The sequence below is a fragment of the Scyliorhinus torazame genome, unplaced genomic scaffold (assembly GCF_047496885.1).
Source record: "Scyliorhinus torazame isolate Kashiwa2021f unplaced genomic scaffold, sScyTor2.1 scaffold_201, whole genome shotgun sequence".
Taxonomy (NCBI): domain Eukaryota; kingdom Metazoa; phylum Chordata; class Chondrichthyes; order Carcharhiniformes; family Scyliorhinidae; genus Scyliorhinus; species Scyliorhinus torazame.
In genome coordinates this window covers 258,086-271,408 of record NW_027307928.1, presented here as the reverse complement: position 1 = coordinate 271,408, position 13,323 = coordinate 258,086, and the positions used below count along the sequence as shown (strand labels likewise).

At 53.4% G+C, this 13,323-nt stretch overlaps 1 protein-coding gene across 1 annotated transcript in view; it reads left to right on the top strand.

The window, feature by feature from the left end:
• The window catches only part of LOC140405759 (FH1/FH2 domain-containing protein 3), an 89,367-nt gene that overhangs the window by 61,979 nt on the left and 14,065 nt on the right, over positions 1-13,323 (top strand). The window contains exon 6 of the mRNA XM_072494194.1: positions 10,707-10,897. Within this exon, the coding sequence (XP_072350295.1) occupies positions 10,707-10,897 (191 nt within the window). The remainder of the gene's footprint in view (positions 1-10,706; positions 10,898-13,323) is intronic.

Below are 13,323 nucleotides of genomic sequence, written 5' to 3'. Positions count from 1 at the left end.
GGCGGGAGTGAGGGGGAGGTGATTGGTGTTGGGGGGGGGGGTGGGGAGCTCCGGCGGGCGCCAGGTCCCGCAGAGAGACCGTGTCCTGTCGGCCGTCTGGGTACGCCACGTAGGCGTACTGCGGGTTTGCGTGGAGTAGATGTACCTTCTCCACCAGTGGGTCTGATTTGTGCGCCCGCACATGTTTCCGGAGCAGGATGGGTCCTGGGGCCGCCAGCCAGGTCAGAAGTGACGTTCCAGAAGCGGACTTCCTAGGGAAGACAAGGAGGCGCTCGTGAGGCGTTTGGTTAGTGGTGGTGCACAGCAGGGACCGGATAGAGTGAAGGGCATCCGGGAGCACTTCCTGACAGCGGGAAGTTGGGAGACTCCAGACCGTTCCATTCTCCCTCTCTACCTGCCCGTTCCCCCGGGGGTTGTAGCTGGTCGTCCTGCTCGAGGCTATGCCCTTACTGAGCAGGAATTGATGCAGCTCGTCACTCATGAAGGAGGACCCCCTGTCGCTATGGATGTAGGCGGGGAAACCGAATAGGGCAAAGATGGTGCATAGGGCTTTAATGACCGTGGCCGTGGTCATGTCGGGGCAGGGGATGGCGAAGGGGAAACGGGAATATTCGTCAACGACGTTAAGAAAGTATGTGTTGCGATCGGTGGAGGGGAGGGGCCCTTTGAAATCCAGACTGAGGCGTTCAAAGGGACGGGAAGCCTTTATCAGGTGCGCTCTATCTGGCCTGAAAAACTGCAGTTTGCATTCAGCGCAGATTTGGCAGTTCCTGGTGACTGTTCGGACGTCCTCGACGGAGTACGGGAGGTTGCGGGCCTTTATAAAGTGGTAGAAACGAGTGACCCCCGGGTGGCAGAGGTCCTCGTGAAGGGCTTGGAGGCGGTCCACTTGTGCGTTGGCACATGTGCCGCGAGATAGGGCATCGGACGGCTCGTTCAGCTTTCCGGGACGGTACAAGATCTCATAATTGAAGGTGGAGAGTTCGATCCTCCACCGCAAGATCTTGTCGTTCTTGATCTTGCCCCGCTGTGCACTATCGAACATGAAGGCTACCGACCGTTGGTCCGTGAGGATAGTGAATCTCCTGCCGGCCAGGTAATGCCTCCAATGTCGCACAGCTTCCACTATGGCTTGGGCCTCCTTTTCTACTGAGGAGTGGCGAATTTCTGAAGCGTGGAGGGTCCGGGAGAAAAAGGCCACGGGTCTGCCTGCTTGGTTGAGGGTGGCCGCCAGAGCAACGTCGGATGCATCGCTCTCGACTTGGAAGGGGAGGGACTCGTCGATGGCGCGCATCGTGGCCTTTGCGATATCCGCTTTGATGCGGCTGAAGGCCTGGCGGGCCTCTGTCAACAGGGGAAAGGTAGTGGCCTGGATTAGTGCACGGGCCTTGTCTGCGTACTGGGGGACCCACTGGGCGTAATAAGAAAAGAAGCCCAGGGAGCGTTTCAGGGCTTTGGCACAGTGGGGGAGAGGGAACTCCATGGGGCGCATGCGTTCGGGGTCGGGGCCGATCACTCCATTACGCAATACGTAGCCCAGGATGGCTAGACGGTCAGTGCTAAACACACATTTTTCTTTGTTGTAAGTGAGGTTCAGGGCGTGAGCGGTTTGGAGGAATTTGCGGAGGTTGGCGTCGTGGTCCTGCTGGTCGTGGCCGCAGATGGTTACATTGTTGAGGTATGGGAACGTGGCCTGTAAACCGTGCTGGTCAACCATTCGGTCCATCTCCCGTTGGAAGACCGAGACTCCGTTCGTGACGCCGAATGGAACCCTTAAGAAGTGGTATAGCCGCCCGTCTGCTTCGAAGACAGTACACTTGCGGTCACCGGGGCGAATGGGGAGCTGGTGGTAGGCGGACTTAAGGTCCACGGTGGAGAAGACCTTGTACTGTGCAATCCAGTTGACCATGTCGGATATGCGGGGGAGAGGGTACGCATCTAGCTGCGTGTACCTGTTGATGGTCTGACTATAGTCTACGACCATCCTTTGCTTCTCCCCTGTCTTCACTACTACCACCTGTGCTCTCCAGGGACTATTGCTGGCCTGGATTATGCCTTCCTTCAGCAGCCGCTGTACTTCGGACCTGATAAACGTCCGGTCCTGGGTGCTGTACCGTCTGCTCCTAGTGGCGACGGGTTTGCAATCCGGGGTGAGGTTCGCAAACAAGGAGGGCGGTTCGACCTTGAGTGTCGCGAGGCTGCAGATAGTCAGTGGGGGTATAGGGCCGCCAAATTTGAATGTTAAGCTCTGGAAGTTGCATTGGAAATCCAACCCCAGGAGGGTGGGAGCGCAGAGGTGGGGGAGGACATACAGCCGGTAATTTTTGAACTCTCTCCCCTGCACCGTTAGGTTTGCGATACAGAACCCTTTGATTGCAACGGAGTGGGACCCCGCCGCCAGGAAACTTTTTTGGGTGCTTGGCCGAATTACAAGGGAACAGCGTCTTACCGTGTCCGGGTGAATAAAACTCTCCGAGTCGATCAAACACGGCGTCTCGTGCCGGTTCACCAGCACCTTTGTCGTTGTCGTCTGGAGCATCCGGGGCCGCGACTGGTCGAGGGTCACCGATGCCAAACGTGGTTGGTGCATCAGATCGTTGTCTTCAGGCAGTGTGGAGCCGTCCACGCTGGGGTCCTTGCCTGTCAGCCAAGATGGCGGTGTCCATGGATCGCAGGCGGCCGGGGGTGGACAAAATGGCCGCTCCCATGGGTCGCACGCGGCCGGGGGTGGACAAAATGGCCGCCCCCATGGATCACACACGGCCCGTGGGTAGTAAGATGGCGGCGCCCGTCCCCCCCTCGTGGTGTCCGGGGCCCAAAATGGCGGCGCCCGTTGGCCGCCCGTGGGTCGCTGGGGGGGGTTGAGTCCGTGGTCCCGTTTCTTCCCCAGAGATAGCGGCGACCCCAGGGGACTGGCACACCGCTGCGTAGTGCCCCTTTTTACCGCAGCTTTTGCAGGTGGTCGAGCGGGCCGGGCAGCGCTGGCGGGGGTGCTTTGGCTGCCCGCAAAAATAGCAGTGGGGCCCCCCCGGGTGGTCTGGGATTCTGGCTGCGCACGCTTGCGGAGGGGTTGGGGGTGCAGGGGGGTCGGTCGCGGCGGGGGTCCATGGAGCCCAAGGGGCTGCAGCGCGGTCGGGGGCATAGGCGCGGGCGTGCGGAGGGGTTGGGGTTGCCGGGGGGTCGGTCGCGGCGGGGGTCCACGGAGCCCAAGGGGCTGCAGCGCGGTCGGGGGCATAGGCGCGGGCGTTTTGGGAGGCCACGTCGAGGGAGGCTGCGAGGGCCCGTACCTCTGTGAGTCCGAGAGAGTCTTTCTCTAAAAGTCTCTGACGAATTTGCGACGATGCCAAACCTGTTACGTAAGCGTCTCTGATCAGGAGGTCCGTATGTTCGTTCGCCGTTACCGCTGGGCAGTTGCAGTTTCGTCCTAGGGTCGTTAGAGCATTGAAGAAATCGCCTAGCGATTCCCCGTGGATTTGTCGTCTCGTCGCGAGCTGGTAGCGTGCGTAGACCTGGTTGACGGGCTTAATGTAGATCTCCTTCAGCAAGGTGATCGCCGCTGGGAATTCTTCCACGTCCTCGATGAGTGCGTAGATTTCGGGACTCACTCTGGAATGCAGGACCTGCATCTTCTGTTGGTCTGCCGGGGCCGTTCGGAGGTAGCCCTCAAAGCACGCCAGCCGGTGCTTAAACGCCGATGTTGCGTTAGCTGCTTGGGGGCCGATTCGCAGGCACTCCGGGGCGATCCGGAGCTCCATATTCCTTTTTAAGTCTGCTCAATAAATTGTCGCACCATCGATCACACACGAGGCGAGACGTAGAGAACTTCAAAAGAGGCTTTATTGAGCAGACTTGTTCCCCAGCAGCTCAGTCACAGAACGCAGCTGCGGGGAGTAAACCGGGTTCTTATACCCCGCCTATCTGGGTGGAGCCCAGTAGGCGGCAGATCCAATCGGGACCCAGCATCTGTCCTCCAATAGCTCCTCGGCATTCATGATGTACCGTATCACCCCTAATACATACCACCACACTCCCTTTCGCTCTGCCTCCCCCTCTCTTTTTTTCTCACTGCCTGTCTTTCTCTCTATCCCTCTCACTGCCTTGGCCTCCCACACACACTCTCTCTCCCTCCGTCTCTTTCTCTCTCTTTGTCCTTCTTTCTTTCTGTGTCCCTTTTCTCTCTGGTCACCTCACTATAGGAAGGATGTGTTGCTCTGGAGAGGCTGCAGAGGAGATTCACCAGGATGCTGCCTGGGCTGGAGAGTTTCAGCGATGAAGAGAGGCTGGGTAGGGCTGGGGCTGTTTTCCCAGGAGCAGAGAAGGCTGAGGGCGGGGGACCTGATCGAGGGGCACAAAATTATGAGGGACAGAGAAAGGAACTTTTCCCCCTTAGTGGGGAAGTCGCTAAACGGGGGGTGGGGCATCAATTTCAGGTAACGGTCAGGAGATTGGGAGGGGATTTGAGGAAAAGCTTTTTCACCCAGAGGCTGGTGGGAATCTGGAACTCGCTGCCGAACGGGTGGTGGAGGCGGGGACACTCACGACATTTCAGAGGCGTCTTGGTGAGCACGGAAACGCCAGAGCGTACCAGAGCTACGGGCCAAATGCTGGGAAATGGGGGTAGAATAGATAGGTGCTTGGTGGTCTGTGCTGGCACGATGGGCCGATGAGCCACTTTCCATGCTGTCAAACTCTATGACTCTGACTCTCTGCCTCACTCTCTCTCCCTGTCTCTCTCTCTCTTGGTGTCAGTCTCTCTCTCTCTCCCTGTCTCTGTCACTGCTGTTATGGGCCAGAGTTTAGAAAACTCCAAAGTAGATCATGGAGTTCACCTGACCTACAATTGTTCATTGATTTTGGTCCCGATTAGCATAAAGGCTGCCTTTCAGGTATTATTCAACAGAGGTCTGAAGCACTTTTCATCAAAACAAGCTTTATTCTACAAATTTAGTTAACATTTGTACAAACACACACAGTAAGAATTATTATCGACTACAAACATAAATACCCCACCCAGCTACAGTAATCTATGTATAACCCTTAATGAACTCCCCCTTAACTGTTCCAATTCAATAACAAAATCCATGTAAAACCAGAAACCCCTTTTCAAAGATGTGGCCCAACACACAGCACTCTTACTGGTATAAGACTTGTTATTTAGGGGCAGCACGGTAGCATTGTGGATAGCACAATTGCTTCACAGCTCGAGGGTGTTCAGGTTCGATTCCAGCTTGGGTCACTGTCTGTGCGGAGTCTGCACATCCTCCCCGTGTGTGCGTGGGTTTCCTCCAGATGCTCCGGTTTCCTCCCACAGTCCAAAGATGTGCAGGTTAGGTGGATTGGCCATGCTAAATTGCCCTTAGTGTCCAAAATTGCCCTGAGTGTTGGGTGGGGTTACTGGGTTATGGGGATAGGGTGGAGGTGTTGACCTTGGGTGGGGTGCTCTTTCCAAGAGCTGGTGCAGCCTCGATGGGCCGAATGGCCTCCTTCTGCACTGTAAATTCTATGTATTGATGCTCTGTTCCCCTCTTCAAACAGCAGAATTCCTTCCAGAAAGCAATTATCTCTTGTAAATTATCAAGCAGTCTGGAAACAGCTTTAAAAATGAAGATAGAGAGACACTTCTTTCAACCTGTGCAGTTCAAAACCAGTCCAAACTCAAAGTGAAATTAAAACTCAGAGCCACTGCCCAGCTCCACCCACACAATGACATAACTGAAGCCATGTGATAAGACAAAAACATTTCCTAAAGGGACACTGCCATGAGGCTGTCTCTTTCTTTCTGTCTCTTTGTTTCTCGCTGTATCTGTCTCTCTCTTTCTCTGACTCTCTGTATCTGTCTCTCCCTCTCTGTCTCTTTCTCTCTCTCTCTCTCTAGCCCCTCTGTCTCTGTCTCTCTCTCTCTCTGACTCTCTGTATCTGTCTCTCCCTCTCTGTCTCTTTCTCTCTCTCTCTCTCTAGCCCCTCTGTCTCTGTCTCTCTCTTTCTCTGACTCTCTGTATCTGTCTCTCTCTCTTTCTCTGTCTCTTTCTCTCTCCCTCCTCTGTCTCTCTCTCTCGCTCTTGGTGTTGCTTTCTCTCTCTGTCTCCTCTCTCCCCCTCTCTCTGTCACTGTCTTGACCTCCTACACTCTCTCTCACTTTCTCTCTCTCTCTCTCTCTCTGTCCCCCCTATCTAAGGAATGCCTCTGATTCAAAACTTTCATCACCAGCCCCAGATCCTAGCGAGATTTCCGCGCTCCTCCAATTCTGGCCTCTTATGCACCTGCCACCGCCACCCCCCCCCCCCCCCCTCCCTTGGTATTTCCAGTGTTCTCTCACTATTAGCCTTGCAGTGGAAGTGGGGGGGGGGGGGCACATTAAGGGGCCGGTCAGGTGAAGCCACCGGCCGTTTGCAGGGGGCAGACGGGCACGTAACATAGCAGCCTGTAGTGTGTGACCATCTTCCTAATAAAGCTCTTTGTTTGGTTAATACTCTGAGGCCCGCAGACTTGATCTTAAACTCAGCCCATAAAAACTGGGAGGGGTTGTAACACGCAAGAGGGAAACGGACTGAACTCAGGTTGTGCCTCTTTTTGGGGAGAAGGGAAGTCAGGCATTTAACCTCCTGAGGAATCTGGTACAGCCGGAAAAGCCAGGCACGAAAACCTACAGTGAAATAGTGCAGTGAAATAGCGCTATTCACCAAAACCCCTAATCATCAAAGAAAGGTTTAGGTTTTCATAAACGCAACCAAGAAGAAGGTGAATCAACTGCACAGTTTGTAGCTACCCTGCTGAGACGGGCCGAACACTGCGAATTCGGGGGGGGGGTGTCTAACGACACCACCAGAGATAGATTAGCCTGCGGTTTCAGGAGCGAAGCTCGCCAAAAGCGATTGTGAACCGAAAGCAACCTGACCTTAAAGGAAGCTTTGGAAGTTGCTGTATCCATGGAATTAGCGGGCAAAGGAGCTCGGTTTGAGCACAAGGTGTGGGCCGAAACCCAAACGTCAACACGTGACTCGCACCTGCCATAGGTGCACAAACACTGGGCACTCAACAGCAGTTTGTTGGTGCAAAGACATCATGCGCCTGATCAACCAAATGGGAAATTGAAGAAAGGAAAAAGCGCCCACGTGGCACAAAGTCTGAAGGTGAATTAAAGGCACTAGCTACTGCTGGTATAACAAACCGTTACTGGGTCACCCCATCATTGGACAGTCAGAAGGTGAAGATGGTGGTGGACACTGGGAAGCCATCTTGCTGGTATTAGAATCTGTTTATCAAGGAAAGCTCCTACATATTGCTCTGCAACCAGTGAAGATAATGTTGAAATTCTATATGGGGGGGGGGGGGAGTGGTTCTGTTGAGGGGCTGTATTGATGCAGTTAGATGGACAGACGGCAGATCTGCCCATGCTCTTGCACGACAAGTTAAGAAGTGATCCAGTGTGTCAGAGGTCATGGATATGATGCTTCGAGGAAAGACTCCAGGAGCAAACCCTGAGTTAAAGCCATATTCCACTGGAAGACTTGAATTGTCTGGACCAGGAGGCTGTCTCCTCTGGGGGACTGAGAGTCATCGCTCCACCACTACTAAGGAACCGTGCATGGAATCTGTAAGGATATTGTAAGGAGGAAGGAGCTAGCCAGGAGCTATTTATATGGCCGGGGCTGGATGCTGAAATCGAGGAGAAGGCGGGAATGTGTCCGTCTTGCGCGAAAACTGTCGGCATTCGCCTCCTTCTCCCCAGAAGAGGCCTGGCAACAGGTGCATGCTGACCACACCAGGGACCGTTGGAGGGGCGCACGGTTCTCATTCTCGTCGAGGCTCACTCGAAATGGCCTGAAGTTGCCTTCGCGAGGGCAACGTCAAGCGGAGAACACAGCTGAGAGTTTGGGTGAAACCTTCAGCAGACTCGGCCAGCCTGAACAACCCGGGCAGCGATAATGGGTCGCGGTTCATGTTGCAAGAGAACGGAATTCGATCCAATCCACTCCGCATCGCCCTGCCACGAATGGGCTGGCAGGGCGTTTTGTACCGACGATGAAACATCTGTTGAAGGTAACCCCCGAGAGCAAGGTTCACTGCCTAAGCACTTGAGTCAATTCCTGCTCACGTCCAGGAATACAGCACACTTAACGACCCAGGTTTCTCCGGTATGTCAGCTATGCGCTGTATTCGATGTGCTTAAACCACCCAAGACCCAATTGGTAAGAGAAAGCAGCAGGATCAGGTCATGCGGCGGGAGAACGAGGCGAAACGGTGTGCCTTTCGCCAGGGTCAAGAAGTTCTGGCAAGGAACTGCACCAGAAGTAAAAACCGGATACCTGCCGCCATTTTAGCACAGACGGGACAGGGCCCCTACACCGTACAAACCCGAGACGATATGCCATGGAGGAGACATGCCGGTCAGCTTCTGGCGACAAGAACCAAGAAGCCAGAGGCAGAGCCGACAGAGAGGCCAAATCCAGCTGTGCCGAGAGATGACCTGGACCTTCCCAAGAACCTGACACGAAGCAAACCCATTGGGGAATGAGGTAACTTCAGTTGAGAACCAGACACTGAGTCAACCTCGGGTCACTATGTTGACTCCAGTTAAGGTGACCACGGACGACGTCCAAACCAAACCAAAGACACCAGAGGTTGCAGCAAGCGCCAAAAGGCTTGAGTTCCCCCGGCAACCACGCAGGGAATGACAGCCTCGTAAGCGTATGATTGTTGTTGTTGATTGACTGTTCAAGTTGCAAACTGATTGTTTATGTTATCCTGTTTATTGTGTCAGGGACCTTTGATTTAAAGGGGGAGGAACATTTTGTGTATTCATAGTGTTCTCAGTGCTTCATCACGAGCAGTGGAACTGGGGCACTTTAAGAGACCGATCACATGACGTCATTGGCCGTTTGTACGGGGCAAACGGGCAATGTACCATAAAACTGACATCTATGACCGAACTTTGGTCCCCGGCCTCATATTTTCTTGTGTGTCAGATTTATGTTGCTAATTTCCCTTGTGAGGCACCCTGGGATGAGTCATTATGTTAAAAATGCTGAATACTGGGGAGATGGTGGCATTGAGGACCCAAGGTAATGCTTTGGGGGGTGGGGGGGGGGGTGGATTTGAGGGGGGAGGGTGGCAAAGGGTGGGGGGGGCGGAAATCACAGGCTTAAATCCCTCAAATGGAGACTGGTGGAATTCAAATTCAATGAATAAAACCTGGAATTGCAAAGCGAGTCTCAGTAATGGTGACCCGACACCGTTGAGGCTTTCCATGCCTGGTGGGCCCCGCGGGGATTGGCGTATGTTATCCACCCTCACAGGCATGTTTTATTTCCATGTTTTCACTTTCATTTGTGATTTTTTTTTCTGTTTGAAGCAGTATCCCTTTAAGGGTGCCCCTTTTTATTTGTTCCAATTGCTGGAGCCTTGCCAGTGACACTTCCTGTGAGAAAATATACAGTATATATAAAACTGTGCCGAGATGCATGCTCCCCCACTCTCACACGCTTTCTCTATCTCTCCTCCCTCCATCTCTCCAGCCCATCCATTGGCAGGTCACACACTGAGAAACCCCCAGCTGGTGTCTTCTCTTCTACCTCTCCCTCCCTTTCTCTCTAACCCCATGTCACAAGAACACATGACACACACGTAACTAACACTCGCGCCACACAAGTGCCAGCCTTGTGTGATGTTAAAGATATTTTATTCCTATGACCATCACCAACAAGAGAGGATCTAACAATCGTCCCTTGGCATTCAACGACATTACCTTTGCTGAATCCCCCAATATCAACATCCTGGGGGGTTACCATTGATCAGAAACTGAACACAGCCATATAAATACTGTGGCTACCAGGGCAGGTCAGAGGCTGGGAATCCTGCGGTGAGTAACTCACCTCCTGACTCCCCCCCAAAGCCTGTCCACCATCGACAAGGCACAAGTCAGGAGTGTGATGGGATACTCTCCACTTGCCTGGGTGAGTGCGGCTCCGACAACACTCGAGAAGCTCAACACCATCCAGGACAAAGCAGCCCCGCTTTGATCGGCACCCCATCCACAAACATTCACTCCCTCCACCACCGACGCACAGTGACAGCAGCGTGTGTACCACCTACAAGATGCACCGCAGCGACTCACCAAGGCTCCTTCGGCAGCACCTTCCAAACCCACCACCTCTACCATCTAGAAGGACAAGGGGCAGCAGACACATGGGGAACTCCACCACCTGCAAGTTCCCCTCCGAGCCCCACACTCACCATCCTGACTGGGAAATATATCGGCCGTTCCTTCACTGTCGCCGGGTCACAATCCTGGACCTCCCTCCCTGACAGCACTGTGGGTGTTACCCACACCACACAGGGACTGCAGCCGGTTCGAGAAGGCGGCTCACCCACCACCTCCTCAAGGGGCAATTAGGGACGGGCAGTAAATGCTGGGCCCGGCCAGCCAAGCTGCCATTCCAAGAATGAATTGAATAAACACAACTGTCAGAGCTCCTGGGAGGGGTGGGGAGGAAGGGGTGTGAATAACCTTTGCCCTCTCCCTTTGACCCTGGTCCCCTGCAGCCGTATCGCATAACATGGCGCAGCATGACCCCCCCACCTCTGCCCCGTACCCTAATGTCACATCGCGCGTCGTTCCGCACAGAAACTGGACTGGACCAGCCATATAAATACTGTGGCTACAAGAGCAGGTCGGAGGCTAACCTTTGCCCTCTCCGCCCCGTCAGGTTGACTTCGCCCAACTCCAGGCGGACCTGACACGGCTGGAGCACAACTGCAAGGCAGCGTGGGATCACCTGAAGGCCATCGCCAAGAGGGACAGCAGCCCGGTCTTCAAAAGCAAGTTGCCCGCCTTCCTGAAGGAGTGCGCACAGCGCATCATCATCTTGAAGGCGGTCCAGAGGCGGATACGGAACAGGTAGGGCTGACTCAAGAATCATGCCCCCTGCTGGTTCCCTTCTGTGATGTTTGGGGCCACGGAGGCCCTCAATCTCGCCGGTTGAGGCCTACTTGATGTGGCAAAGATTCTGGACCAATTCCGTGTCATGAAGCGTTTTCAACCCCAAATTCCTATATCGAGGTTTGCGGAAGGGGTGGGTGGGGGGGTTGGTTGCTTAGAAGGTGTCATAGAATTGGCCACAATAATCCAAACGGGATCTCACGGTGAGAAGGAGAGAAATTGGTGGGAGGTGGTTCAAAGGAGGATTTAACTACATAGATACCTGGAATGAGCGGGTCGGCTGACGAGGAAAGGATAGACAGATTGGATTTGTTTCCACTGGTGTTCAGAAGGGGCTGGAAGAGGTGGGTGGTTGCGGGGGGGGGGGGGCGGGGGGGGGGGGGGGGGTCATTAAGGCGGGGTAGATAAATTCTTGTTGGGCAAAGGGAATCAAAGGTTGTCGGAGGGTTGATGAGAATGTGGAGCTTGAGGCACAAGCAGATCAACAATGGCGGAGCAGGCTCGAGGGGCCGACTAGCCGACTCCTGCTCCTATTTCGTACGTGTGTATGTACGCGAATCAGAATTTGGATATCGCTGAAATTCGAGGCACGCTGCCGAAGCATGTCCTCAGGACGAAGGCATGGGTGTCAATTTTGAAATCTCTCACAACAATTTATACTGCGGGAGGAAAGGGGGCTGAAGGGGACTGGTCAACCCAGATTTGTCGAGTCGTTGCCATGGAGAAAACATCTGGGAATTACAGGCTCCTCGAGCTCCCTGGCCCATACGGGAAAATAAACAGCACGAGGCTTGAATGAATTCCTTTTTCTCACAGTGGACGGGCTGCTGCGCAGCGATGTCTGTCGTTCCCAGCGAGCACAAAAGGGCGCGGCTGACTGCCTCAAATCGGTTTTTAGTTTAGCTACCGGCACACTCAGGATTGTTCGGCGGGTGCTGCCCGATCACGGTGCCACATCCGCCGGAAGATATTTTTCTTTTGCCCGCTGGAATCGTCGAGCCTGATTCGCCATTTAACAAGATCACGGCTGATATTATTGTAACCGATAACATTTCAGCCCCTCCTTGCTTACCAAGAATATCTGTGCCGTAAAAATATTCAGAGACTCTGCTTCCACCGCCTTTTGAGGGACAAAGGTTAGACAGAGATGCGCCCCTGATAGAAAAAAATTCTCATCTCCCTATTAAATAGGAGGCCCCTTATTTTTAAAATGATTCTTCTGCAAGAGGAAACATCCTCTTCACATCCACTCCTGTCCAAGACCCCCCTCAGGATCTGGTATGTTTCAATCAAGTCGCCTCTGAGTCTTATAACAATTTTTATTATTGTCACAAGTAGGCTGACATTAACGCTGCAATGAAGTTACTGTGAAAATCCCCCAGTCGCCACATTCCGGAGCCTGTCCGGGTCACAGAGGGAGAATTCAGAATGTCCAATTCACCTCACAGCACGTCTTTCGGGACTTGTGGGAGGAAACCGGAGCACCCGGAGGAAACCCACGCAGACACGGGGAGAGCGTGCAGACTCCGCACAGACAGTGACCCAAGACGGGAATCGAACCTGGGACTCTGGAGCTGTGAAGCAACAGCGCTGACCACTGGACATCATTACTTAAATAATGAGAGCAATACTGTACACAGTGCTCCAGATGTGGTCTCACCAATGTCCTGTATAACTGAAGCATAACCTCCCTGCTTTTGTATTCAATTCCCCTCGCAATTATCTGTGCACAGTGAGATCCCCAAAACAGCTAGCTGGCCGATGAATAGGTCATCTATATCTGGTGGTACTGGTTAAGGGATAGATCTGTGTGTGTTATGCTTCATCATGTAGCATAAGCTGCTTCCTTGATGTATGCTCTGACAAAGGAAGGTTCCGACTTGGAGATAGGTTTAACACATTTATTGAACAGTTAACAATTCTCCTACTTGAGTTCGACTCTCCTGCTCATCTTGCTGTAGTAACTCAGTCTAACTAACCAGTCGGCTCTAAGCCACGCGGTGGGTGTGATGCTTCTGCTCTGCCCCTGTCCTTCTCGCTAAGTGTGGAAAGAGGCAGAGCATGTGCACCCTGTCCTTTTGCCCCCTTGTGGTAGTGTCACCTCTGAGTGTCTTGACTGCCCATTGGTCGTGTCATATTTTATGTGTTCATTAGCTGTATGTCTGCATGTCATGATGTCTCTGGTGCTCCCTCTAGTGTTTACTTAGTTGTAGTGTATTTACATTAACCCCTTGTGTATTTACGGTGATGCATATCATTGTAATCTGGGCACCAGGTGGAAGCATAGTTAGGGGGGGGGGGGTGGAATCTCAGGTCCAACATCTGAAAGACAACACCTCCGATGGTACAATGCCCCTTCCGTATTGGCGCCGGGATTGTAGCGT